Source organism: Telopea speciosissima, chromosome 3 (genome assembly GCF_018873765.1).
Source record: "Telopea speciosissima isolate NSW1024214 ecotype Mountain lineage chromosome 3, Tspe_v1, whole genome shotgun sequence".
In the NCBI taxonomy this organism is placed as follows: Eukaryota; Viridiplantae; Streptophyta; class Magnoliopsida; order Proteales; family Proteaceae; genus Telopea; species Telopea speciosissima.
The window spans coordinates 12,200,301-12,213,144 of NC_057918.1; the positions used below are offsets into that span (position 1 = coordinate 12,200,301).

Sequence of the window (12,844 nt, forward strand, 5' to 3'; positions counted from 1 at the left end):
GTTTCAGAATCCAAGTGTTTAAACCTAGAGGAGCAGTAGCACATATATGAACATGGATAGAACTGAAGTAATAATACATTCTTAGTTCCCCTGTACATTGAAGGTTTTTTGTTTCTACAGTGAAGCTCATCCCCACTCAAAATCTATTCACTCATGATTACAGATCTTACAGAATAATCCAATTCCTCTCTAATTTGATTTAATTTCCCCCGAGTGTTTGGACAATTGTGTTGTGCCATGGGTCAGAGAGGTGCTGTAGGAGGTTATCGAAGGGTCCTTTCCCAGTCACATTGTGTTGAACAATGAAACCCAAGAATGCAAGCATTGCCAACCTCCCTGCAAAAGAACCACACATAGATAGATTAGCTTAGTTTCAGGAATTTTTGAACCCTTTGGGTTCTGGTTATCTGAGAGCATAAACAGACTAAGTTACCATTGGCAAGCTCCTTCTCCTTGGCCTCTTCAGTTGGTGCAAAATTAAGGGGGTTGAAGATCCCACCAGGGTATCCAACCTCATTGGGAGGCAAGCTGTAGTTCTTGAAGATGGGATCTTGGTTAACACTTCCAGGGTTCTTAATATCTTGCCACCTTCTGATCTCCACGTAGTGGAACAAGATGAACTCAATCACAAAGAGGGTGGATGAAGAAGCAAAGTATTCAGCTTTCCCTGCGTCATACCATTTTGGAACATTGATGATACCGATCGTCGTGAAGACTTCTGGCAGCAGCATCCCTGCTACACCCAACATAGCCCACCTGCTGTTAACAAGCTCTGCCTGAACAAACCATTTCAAGTTCTCAGGGTCCTCTGCAAGTCCAAGAGGATCAAATCCATTGTCACCAGGGAGGCTGTATTCAATATCAACAATTACTTGTTAGACGTATGAAATCATATGATACATATCATAATACAATAATAAATCTATGAATTTACCTGCCATTGAGATACCCTGGAGAGGCCAAACCCGGCAACCACTCACCCTTGGCTTCAATCTTGAACGAATTTGGAGCCGATGAAGCAGCTTTTCGGACAGAGAATCCTCTGGTAAGTTTGCCAGAAGACCCAGACAGGAACTTCGATTTCGATTTGCATGGCCGGAGACCTGCCAGAGAAGCCTGTGTTGTGACGGTTGCCATTGTTTTCCCACCTGAATTCAGAAATTTGGATCTCCAAGTTTGGTTGACTCTACTAACTCAGTATCCTTTTTGTATTTGTTCAGTGATAATCTTGTGGCCTAAATTCATTGTTGAAGACCAACGGTTGGATTGAGATATCCGTGGGAGTCCAACGGTTAAGATTCAGTGATGGGGTTATGCCAACCAATGGGGAGCTCTCGCTCCTTATCATTAACTTTATCTCGGTGCCACTCTGCCATATCCACAAATCTCTTTCTTTGTTGCTGTTGGTCAAATAAAAATCTTGTGGGGTCACACGCTTACTGGCACGAAGGCAGATTCTTTTCCCAACCGTCCAATATTTTTCTGACAGATGGCTGGATTATTCTTTTTCAAAATCCTGCTCGTCTATCGACCATCGATGCTCCTTCAAGTGGGTGAGGGAAAACTCGGTACTTTGTGAGGAAGCCGTCTAGGATAGCTGCCTAAATGGGCTCTAATTTTGGACCCATTTCTCTAATGATGAGAGCCCATATTGTGTAAGCATACGGCCCAATTTGGTAACAGAAGGGGTTCGTTGGGTTTGCAATAGTTGTGGGATTTACTCGTTGGGTTGGTTCCGCAGTCAGTCAGGTTGTTTTTTAACTAACCCAAAAAAAAAAAAAAAATGTTTTTAATATGCGTTCTTCGAATAGATTTTAGATCTAGAATGCATTCTGTGTAACTTGATTCTTCTTTATTTTCTCGCTTCAAAATGCATTTTAGACCCAAAATCTATTCTGAAAAATCATACCAAACACAGCTTTAGACATAATTTGTTTTCAATCCCAACAACCGCATGTAGTTATAGCCAGCGGAGCTCATCACAGGACTAACAACCACCCACCATTGACAATGCCAACGGATGTCACGATGAGACAGGTCATTCAGCCAATCAGCCTACTCCAGAGCTCATAAATATTCACAATGGTGGTGCGTAACACCCTAGTGTGGCACGGAATTTAATGATTTTCAGATTCTCCACGGGGATTGATCAATCAATTGGTCTGAGTTCGAGTCATGTTACAGTCTGAAGAAGGAAGTAGGCACCCTAGTTTGCCCAGTCAAGCCGGTCTTCCTATTGCTTGGCTAAACTAAGTATAAGTGTATAACATACACAGAAATAAAACTATAGCACAATAAAAAATAAAGTACAAGAAGAAAAATAGATTTTGTGGGACATACTTTGATGTTTGGCTACAAGAGAAGGATTAATATACATGAAAGTAAAATAAAAGAAGAGTTGAGAAAAACATACCTAAAGTGTTTGGACCCAAGTGTGCCCCCTATGAAATGACCATACCATTCCCCTGTTTTTGGCTGTTTTTGTGCTAGGCTGGACCCTCCAGCTCCAGCCATGCCTGGAGGACAGCAAGATCCTTTCATGTAGAGCGATATATACCTAGCCCAGCACACCAAGGAATCACCTCCGACCAAAATGGTGAGGAGATTGAGAGGGGAGGGTACGTACGTACGTGGGGTGGGTTCAATACTTGAAACGGTTCTTTGGTGCCTTCACAAAGGGATAAGTTTTACAAGATAGTACTTGAGAAAAAAAGAAGAAGAAGAAGGATAGGAAATGAACCAGAAAGAGAAGAGAAGATCACATGAATGAGCTAAGCTATCCTTTAAAGATAGGATACTAAAAGTGATATTTTACTAGACAATAACTTGGGATAACCAAAGTACATGCAACACTAAACCTACAACTTAAAACAGAAGAACCCACGTACAAGCTAGAGATCAAATCCTTTAACAAACAAACAAACAAATTAACTTACTGCATGCATGCTTACAACTTGAAGAGGGAGTTGTTGGGTAAAAGATGTGGAACAACAAACTTACAATAGAGATAGAATATCCCAAACACAACTGAAAATCAAACATTTTATCAAACCACGTAAAACTGCCTGTAAGGTCATCATGTTTGAATTTTGGTCCATATAATGCCATGCTAATTCATCCAATGACAAACCTCTATCAGTCCTGGGCCAAAACCCAAGAGCTTAAAAGCAATATGGTTTCTATTCCATGCTGAAGTATCGAAATGGCAAGCCATAATTGCACGATTAACCTTCTCCCCAACAACATGTATATCGACTGTGTAGATTTTAACTTTGGAGAGTACATGACAATAGTAGACCTGGAAATAGAAATGTGTGGTATGACAAATGGCAGGTGGCTCGGAGAGGTTCCCATGTACGAGTGTCATAGCTCCAATCATAACATTTTGGTACGATCCTACCACATTATCCGTGCTCCAGTGTTCCAGATGGTGCCCAAATCTGTAGACAACAAAGTCTACCAAGTTTTCAAATGAAGTGGCACATGTGTATTCTTCTTCCCCATCAATGGGGCCTCTGTCACACATCTTCAATGTCTCTGGGATATACTCTTTTAGGTGTCCTCGTTCTACCACACAAACAACTTCTTTAATTCCTCAATGTCCCCATAGGAAAATGGGATTTTTGCTGCTAAGGGCCGGGCTAAAAATGAGGTATAGGGCATGGGATTCCTTAGATCAGGGAGAAGGATAGAACTTCCCACTTGCACCATGGATTCTCGATATATAGTATGGGAGTCCCCCTTGGTATTCAACCGATCTAGCAGGCACTCCCCCGTCATACTATACTCTGTCAAGAATCCATACGACTATTGGTGGCAAGGCTGTCGAGTACATAGCCTCCTTCTTCGACAAGAAATTTGTAGAGCACGCTATGTTTGCCTGTTTACAAAAGTTAGTGGGGAAGCCTTCTTCCATGTTGTACATTTCTGTATCAACAGGAGTCAGCGGGGAAGCCTTTTTGGCCAACCAAGCAGGAGGGTTTGGAAGACCATGTAGGATATTTTTTATATTTTAATGTAAATAATAATCCGCCCCTATTTTGTTGGCTCATTGACCAAGTCACATAGACGTTGTTCAATGTTTCTCATTGGATGTCATCTCTCCTATATTTGAGGTGGTTATGGACTAATCACTAATGGGATACTCCCTTGTAAATTCTAGTAGTTAGGGAGGCTAGAAATTATCTATAAAATAAAGAGATAAGGTCCCCTCTCTATAACATAAGGAGATAAGGTCCCCTCTCTATCACACATTCACATATTGTCATTGTGTCGTGAGCATACGGATAAAGTGAAGAGAGAGAAACCAGTCTCCATCCAGTGACGATAATCGTTATTGTAGCAGACTCGCAATAGGACATTAATGGCTTCATTAACGTCATTTGCAGGAATTAACGACTACATGGTGAACGGTATGCATTGTTCTCATATATTTATTATTTTGTGATTCAAGCATACTAGACTAGATCTATTTGTGTGATAAAAGGGAATGAATTCCCTACACTTGGTATTAGAGCCATAGTTGTGTCTTTTGTGTTCTTGAATTACATATGCATAGTCATGATAATTATTGCATCTGACCATTCTCGATTATGTTTATTTGGTAAAGAAAGTTTGTTATGCGTTGTCCTGTTCATAGTTGGGATTTTCCTTTTGAACCATGGATTCTCGGAAGTATGGGAGTCCCCCTTGGTATTCAACCGATCCAGCAGGCACTCCCCCATCATACTTTACTTTGTCAAGAGTCGATGCGGCTATTGGTAGCAAGCCTGTCAAGTACATAGCCTCCTTCTTCACCAAGGAATTTGTAGAGCACGCTATGTTTGCGTATTTACAAAAGTCAGCTGGAAAGCCTTCTTCTACATTGTACATTTCTGTCTCAATAGGGGTCAGTGGGGAAGCCTTTTCGGCCAATCAAACAGGAGGGTTTGGAAGACCATGTAGGATATTTTTTATATTTTAATATAAATAATAATCCTCCCCTATTTTGTTGGCCCATTGACCAAGTCACATAAACGTTGCACAACCTTTATGCAACGTTTCTCATTGGATTCTATCTCTACTATATTTGAGGTGGTTGTGGACTAATAAGATACTCCCCCTATAATTTTTAGTCTCATGGGTGGTTAGAAATTATCTATAAAATAAGGAGATAAGGTCCCCTCTCTACCATACATTCACATATTCCCATTGTGTTGTGAACATACAGATAAAGTGAAGAGAGAGAAACTAGTCTCCATCAAGTGACGATAATTGTTACAGTAGCAGACTCGTAATAGGACATTAATGGTTTCATCAACGTCGTCTACGAGAATCAACGACTACATGGTGAATGATATGCATTATTCCTATATATTTATTATTTTGTGATTCAAGCATGCTAGACTAGATCTGTTTGTGTGATAAAAAGGAATAAATTTCCTACACTTGGTAGTAGAGCCATGGTTATGTCTTATGTGTTCCTGAATTACATTATGACTGGTCAGTATAATTGTTGCATCTGACCATTCTCGATTATACTTATTTGGTAAATAAAGTTTTTCACCATTTTATTTGACTGTCCATTTGTAAGTTTTTACCATTTCGACACTTCTGCAAGTTGAAATGGCAGGTCATGATTGCACGATTGATGGATATCCACCGTGTAGATTTTTACTTTGGGCAAAGAAATGACAGTAATAGACTTGAAAATAAAATGGTGCTATATGACAAATTGCATGGGGCTCGGAGAGGTTCCCAACCAGTGTCATGGCTCCAATCCTAACATTTTCGAAGGATCCCATGACATTTTGGTTGGTCAAAGGTTCCACATAGTGCCCAAATTTGTAGACAATCTACCAAGTCTTCAAACAAGATGGGACATGTGGAAACTTCTTCCCCTCCAATGGGCCCTCTCTCTCGCACATCTCTAGTGTCTTTGGGATATATTCATTTAGGTGTCCTTTGTCACTTCTCCAAGATATATAGTCGATAATCACCGAGGAACCCCACATGGATTCCTGAAAGAATGTTACATACACAGAGCTTAATCCGTGGGTGGGTGACAGTTGTTTGGCACAAGATGCAGGCCCGGAAGATGGCTGCTATAGGGGAGGCCGTAGAAGATCTGAATCCGTGAGTGGGTGACAGTTGTTTAGCACAAGGCACAAACTACTCTCACTCACTCACTCTCTCTCAACCCCATCCCTTTAATTAGTATATATTAGTGAACTCATGGTCTCTATCTATCAATTCTCTTTCCATCTTCCTCCGCCTTATCGTTTTTCTATCCTCCTCCTCTGCTCATCGTTCGTGATGCATCCTTTCAGCGTAATACTAGTTGCACTATTTGTGCTTAGGGTAAGAGAATGAATCCGTTTTATGTCTGTCTGTACTATCTGTCTGTCGTTCTTTTAATTTTATTTTTATTTACTTATTATTTCTTCAATTTTCAGGTGTCCCAAGCGGATGAAAATGCCGTTACTCAGTCTCCATCAAGTGACGATAATCATTACAGTAGCAAACTCGTAATAGGACATTAATAGCTTCATCAACGTCGTTTGTGGGGATCAACGACTACATGGTGAATGATATGCATTGTTCCTATATATTTATTATTTTGTGATTCAAGCATGTTAGACTAGATCTGTTTGTGTGATAGAAGGGAATGAATTTCCTACACTTGGTATCAGAGTCATGGTTATGTCTTATGTGTTCCTGAATTACATTATGATTGGTCATTATAATTGTTGCATCTGGCCATTCTCGATTATGTTTATTTGATAAATAAAGTTTTTTGCCATTTTATTTAACCGTCCGTTTGTAAGTTTTTACCATTTCGACACTTTTGCATGTCGAAATGGCAGGTCATGATTACGCGATTGATGGATATCCACCGTGTAGATTTTTAATTTGGGCAAAGACATGACAGTAATAGACTTGAAAATAAAATGGTGCCATATGACAAATTGCATGGGGCTCGAAGAGGTTCCCAACCAGTGTCATGGCTCCAATCCTAACGTTTTCGAAGGATCCCATGACATTTTCAGTGGTCAAAGGTTCCACATAGTGCCCAAATTTGTAGACAGTCTACCAAGTTTCAAAGGAGATGGGACATGTGGAAACTTCTTCCCCTCCAATGGGCCCTCTCTCTCGCATATCTCCAGTGTTTTTGGGATATATTCATTTAGGTGTCCTTCGTCACTTCTCCAAGATATATAGTCGATAATCACCGAGGAACCCCACACGGATTTCTGGCAGAATGTTACATACACAGAGCTTAATCCGTGAGTGGGTGACAGTTGTTTGGCATAAGATGCAGGCCCGAAAGATGGCTGCTATAGGAGAGGCCGTAGAAAATCTGAATCCGTGGGTGGGTGGGAGTTGTTTGGCACAAGGCACAAACTACTCTCACTCACTCACTCTCTCTCAACCCCATCCCTTTAGTTAGTATATATTAGTGAACTCACGGTCTCTATCTATCAATTCTCTTTCCATCCTCCTCCTCTTGCTCATCGTTCGTGATGCATCCTTTCAGCGTAATACTAGTTGCACTATTTGTGCTTAGGGTAAGAGAATGAATCCATTTTATGTCTGTCTGTTATTCTTTTAATTTTAATTTTATTTACTTATTATTTCTTCAATTTTCAGGTGTCTCAAGCGGATGAAAATGCCGTCACTCAGTCTCTATCAAGTGACGATAATCGTTACAGTAACAAATTCGTAATAGGACATTAATGGCTTCATCAACGTCGTCTGTGGGGATCAACGACTACATGGTGAACGATATGCATTGTTCTTATATATTTATTATTTTGTGATTCAAGTATGCTAGACTAGATCTATTTGTGTGATAGAAGGGAATGAATTTCCTACACTAGGTATCAGAGCCATGGTTATGTCTTATGTGTTCCTGAATTACATTATGATTGGTCATTATAATTGTTGCATCTGATCATTCTCGATTATGTTTATTTGGTAAATAAAGTTTTTTAACATTTTATTTGACCGTCCGTTTGAAAGTTTTTACCATTTCGACACTTCTGCATGTCGAAATGGTAGGTCATGATTGCGCGATTGATGGATATCTACCGTGTAGATTTTTAATTTAGGCAAAGACATGACAATAATAGACTTGAAAATAAAATGGTGTCATATGACAAAGGTCCCATAGAGGATAAAGCGTTCGAAACCTCCTCCATAGATGGACTGGCACATAGAATCTCATTAACATCGTTCGACAACGTTAACTTAACCCAAGCTAGGGCCTCATGCATGGCAGTCATATCTAATCCTTTCGAAGACACGACTTCACTAAAATTGTTCAAGATCTCCTCAAATACCTCTATTTCTATTACGTGCAATATTATTTGGCTAGGGTAGTTATATATATATATATACTTATTTTATTGGTGTTATATAATTATTGTTTCAAGTAGTTTTAAATATTGGGTTAGGAGTTATCAAGGTTAAGTTGTGAGGAACAGTTATTAGTAAGTGGTAGGAGTTATTACAGAAGTGGGTTACTTAATTGTATGGGTAGTTATCCTTAGGTTGTTTCCTATTTAAATGCAAATAAACGTAATGAAAGGCAGAATGAATTATCCAAAATTTATCTCTAGATTTATCTTGAGAAGAGGATTGGCGACCTCCCAATTATGCCGTGACGCCAGGCTTCGTCTGTAAAGCCAAATCCTATTTTCTCTCTCTCTTCCTATTATTTCTCTCTTTTTTTAAAATATATTTTCTCTTTAGTTTATCCGTGCATCTAACAACTTGGTATCAGAGTCGGTTATGGATCAAAGGATAGCAAGGTTGGAGAGAGATGTTCATGTACTCCAAGAAGACAACAATTCATTTTATCCAAGTTGGACGGTCAACAACAAATTCTATCCAAGCTTACTGAGTTGTTCGAGAGATTGAATCCTCAACCTTCCAATACCAAGTTCGTGGTCGACATAAATTCGGAGCTGAATATAACCAATGAACGACGTCTTCAATGGGTTGAAGCTCAAATTAATACTGTAACGGCTAGCCACAAGTAGATGTATAAGCAAATGTAAGTACTTCAACTCTACGATACGATGTTCGACTACCAACAACCCTTGGAAGAGCATTTTGTTAATCATAAGGGCTATGGGTGCCTTGCTAAAAATGGAGGTTATGAAGAACTTTCGAATGCTGCATTCAATAGTTTCACGGGCAAATGGGAGCAAACTTATAAATTATTTGGCATATCAATTCTATATGATCTTAGTTTTAACAAGGATTGTAAAGATAGAGCCTCCAAGTTTTGACCTTGAGGACAAGGTCTAATTTTAAGGGAGGAGTTGTTACGTGCAATATTATTCAGCTAGGGTAGTGTTATATATATATTGAATATTTAATTATTAATTATTTTATTGATGTTATGTAATTATTATTTTAAATAGTTTTAAGTATTTGATTGAGAGTTATCAACGTTAAGTTGTGGGAAGTAGTTATTAGTAAGTAGTAGGAGTTATTATGGAAATGGGTTACTTAGACGTATGGATAGTTATCCTTAAGTTGTTTCTTATTTAAATACAAGTAAACGTAATGAAAGGTAGAATGACGAAGTGGTAGGAGAAAAATATTAATTAAAAAAAAAAGAAAAGAAAAAGATAGCAGATAAGATAAAGATTTGGCTTTATGAACTAAGTCGGGCGTCCAGACGTAATTGGGAGGTTGCCAATCCTTTCTTTTTTTTTTTTTTGTGGATGAAAGTGTAATCATACAAACTACACACCAATCCCAAAAGGTTAACCGACTTTTAGGACCGTGGAATGGCGGAGATACACAACACACACCACACTCACACACCCGATGTGGGACTAAACCCACACAAAAAAAGAAAAAGAAAGGGGTGTGTGGGTTTATTCATTAATAAATACATGGCTAATATTAGGGTTGCAACAGGGTCGGGTTGGGCCAGGCTTTTTAAATTCCTAGCCCAACCCTGAGTCCCCTTAGCTGAGCCCAGACCCGCCCAGACCCTGACCCTAACCTGCCAAGCCCAGCCCAAACCCGCCCTTGGCCTATTGACCCTGACCTTGCAATAAAGAATATGTGAAAGAAGAGGCTTGAACCTAAGATTTGCCAATAAGAATGGGCTTTTACAAACCACAAGCAACCAAGTGCACTAGGGACTTGTTTATAACTATAATAACTTTTTATTTTTTAATAAATAAAGAATTTTTTTCAGGGCCAAAATCAGGGTCAAAATCAGGGTCGGGTTGAGCCAAAGATCTCAACCCTGACTCAAGGCCAGGAATTTCTAGCCCTAACCCGCCCTCAGGGCTAGAAATCTTTAGCCAATGCCCTGTTCGGGCTTAGGGCGGGTAAGGGCTGACAGGGCCAAACTTGCAGCCCTAGCTAATATTAACTACCCACTTTCCCACTCCTACAATTTTTTTCAACTCCTACAATATCTCTCAACTCCTACAATATCTCCCCTAAAGTTATCCCACTTTTAATAACTACGTATAATAAATAACCACAATCCCATACATACATATAATTAATAATAACTAGCTATAATCACAAATCACTACACCTAAATAAAAATCGACACCTCGACTAAAAAAAAAATAAAATCAACACATAACATTTCATCCCCTAAAATTTGAAGACCATTAAATTACAAATAAAATTAAAAACAATTCCACCTGGATCCCAAATTGTTTGTGTAATTCTCAAGTTGCTTCCGTCAATTGCCAATGTTATGCCCACAAACCCGTCGGTCCAACAATGCTTGAAGATCCTGATGAAAATCCCATACCAGGTCGGGCTAGGTCGGACTTCAGGTTTTAATTGGGTAACATAAGTGGTCCTTAATCGGGTCCTAAATGGTGCAGAACCAGGTTATAGGCCTGTTTAAATATAAACGAGCTTTAATCAGTGCAACCCATTAAAACTGAATATTTTAATTTTATAAAGAGGTATACCATCTTACCACCTCTTATTTTGTCTTTTCCCATTAAAATTGAATATTCCAACCATTTGAACATGGCCAATTCATTAGAAATAGGCTGAAATAGTGTACCTCGTGTTGGCCCATGTCCCATGATAATAGGGGTGTAAATGAATAGTCGAAATCCGTTTCCGTATCCATGTCCGTATCCGTCCGAAAGCTAAACGGATGCGGATACGGATAGGCTATATTTATCTGGAAAGCTATATTTACATGTAAACGGATAAAATATCCGATCCATATCCGTGTCTGTATCCATTTAGCACTATCCGAATCTGTCCAATAGCTAATCGGATGCGGATGCGGATATAGCACTATCCGAGCCGAGTCCGATCCGTTAACAGCCCTACATGATATAAATTTAAGCTAAAAAAATATCATAAAAATGTACCCAATAAAGCCTCGGATGAAGCAGCTTTGCGGATGGAGAATCCTCTGGTAAGTTTGCCAGAAAACCCAGACAACAGGAACTTCAATTTCGACTTGCATGGCCGGAGCCTGCCAGAGAAGCTTACGTTGTGACGGTTGCCATTGTTTTCCGATCTGAATTGAGAAATTTGGATCTCCAAGTTTGGTAGTGACTCTAACTCAGTATCCTTTTTGTATTTGTTCAGTGATAATCTTGTGGCCTAAATTCATTGTTAAAGACCAACGGTTGGATTGAGATACCCGTGAGAGGGTTGAGATTCAGTGATGGGGTTATGTCAACCCATGGGGAGCTCTCGCTCCTTATCCTTAACTTATCACGGTGCAACTCTTGCCATATCCACAAATCTCTTTCTTTGTTGCTGTTTTGTTGGTCAAATAAAAATCTTGTGGGTCACACGCTTATTGACACGTAGGCAGATTATTTTCCCAACCGTCCAATACTTTTCTGACAGATGGCTGGATCCTGGATGGTGGTTTTCAAAATTGAGTTTGGATCTGCTACCCACATGGGGGCGGGTGGGAACAGATCTGAACGCCCCAGTGGAGGGTTCAGATCTGTTCCCACCCGTCCCCATGTGGGTAGCTGATCCGAATTCTTCAAAATTCTGCTCGTCCATCGACCATCGAAGCTCCTTCAAGTGTGTGAAGGAAAACTCGGTTCTAGCTGCCTAAATGGGCTCTAATTTTGGACCCCTTTCTCTAATGATGAGAGCCCATATTGTGTCAGCATGCGGCCCAATTTGGTGGCAGAAGGGGTTCGTTGGGTTTCCAATGGTTGTGGGCTTTACTTGTGGGTTCCGTAGTCACTTAGGTTGTGTTTGGTTTGCATTATTCGAATAGATTTTGGATCTACAATGCATTCTGTAACTTGATTCTTCTCTATTTTCTCACTTCAGAATGCATTTTAAACCCAAAATGTATTTTGAGAATACATACCAAGTACCAGCCTTAGACATGATTTGTTTCAACAGAATAAATTTCACAAAATTATAAAGTTTTAATCAATAGATTTTTTCCCCTGATTCAATTTTGAGATGGTTAGGATCCAACCATCAGATTGATTGGTAGCTTTAACTTTAGTTGCTGACTTTCCTACTTGTTTAGTTGAATTGAAGAACCAAAGATTTAATCTAAGTTTTTAATTATATGATGTTGTTCAATTGATTATGATAGGTAGAGAGATGGAGATTGGTATACAATTAAATCTGAAAGACATGATTAACCTCACGGCCTTCTTGGATTCATCAATTGAAAGCAGAGTTTTTCCTTCACTAGTATTGCTTTTGGTTGGGACCTTTATCCGCTGCTGGCTGTGCACTGCAGCGCTGCTGTGCCATTGTGCTGCGTAGCAGCGGCCATGTGTGCATAGTGGGGCCCGTTGTGCACACATAGCCGCTGCTGCGCCGCACAATGGCACAACAGCAGATAAAAATTCTTTCGATTGTC

The 12,844-nt window shown here is 39.6% G+C and overlaps 1 protein-coding gene across 2 annotated transcripts; it reads right to left on the reverse strand.

Annotated features, from left to right (window-relative positions):
* Window positions 1-34: 34 nt before the first annotated feature.
* LOC122656218 (chlorophyll a-b binding protein P4, chloroplastic) lies at window positions 35-11,544 on the reverse strand. Of its 2 annotated transcripts, XM_043850696.1 has the most exons (4): window positions 11,502-11,544; window positions 935-1,136; window positions 434-849; window positions 35-336 (listed from the first exon to the last, which is right to left on the reverse strand). In XM_043850696.1, coding segments are annotated over exons 1-4 (756 nt in total). In that variant the 5' UTR covers window positions 11,503-11,544; the 3' UTR covers window positions 35-199. The 2 variants fall into 2 exon arrangements, with proteins under 2 accessions (XP_043706631.1, XP_043706630.1); XM_043850695.1 differs by lacking the exon at window positions 11,502-11,544 and having other exon boundaries at window positions 935-1,178.
* Between the last annotated feature and the right edge of the window lie 1,300 nt (window positions 11,545-12,844).

Coding starts and splice junctions, on each gene's coding strand:
- LOC122656218 (XM_043850696.1), bottom strand. Junction 850..934: donor CCAGGGTATCTCAATGGCAG/GTAAATTCATAG, acceptor TATTGAATACAG/CCTCCCTGGTGACAATGGAT. Junction 337..433: donor GGAGAAGGAGCTTGCCAATG/GTAACTTAGTCT, acceptor GTTCTTTTGCAG/GGAGGTTGGCAATGCTTGCA.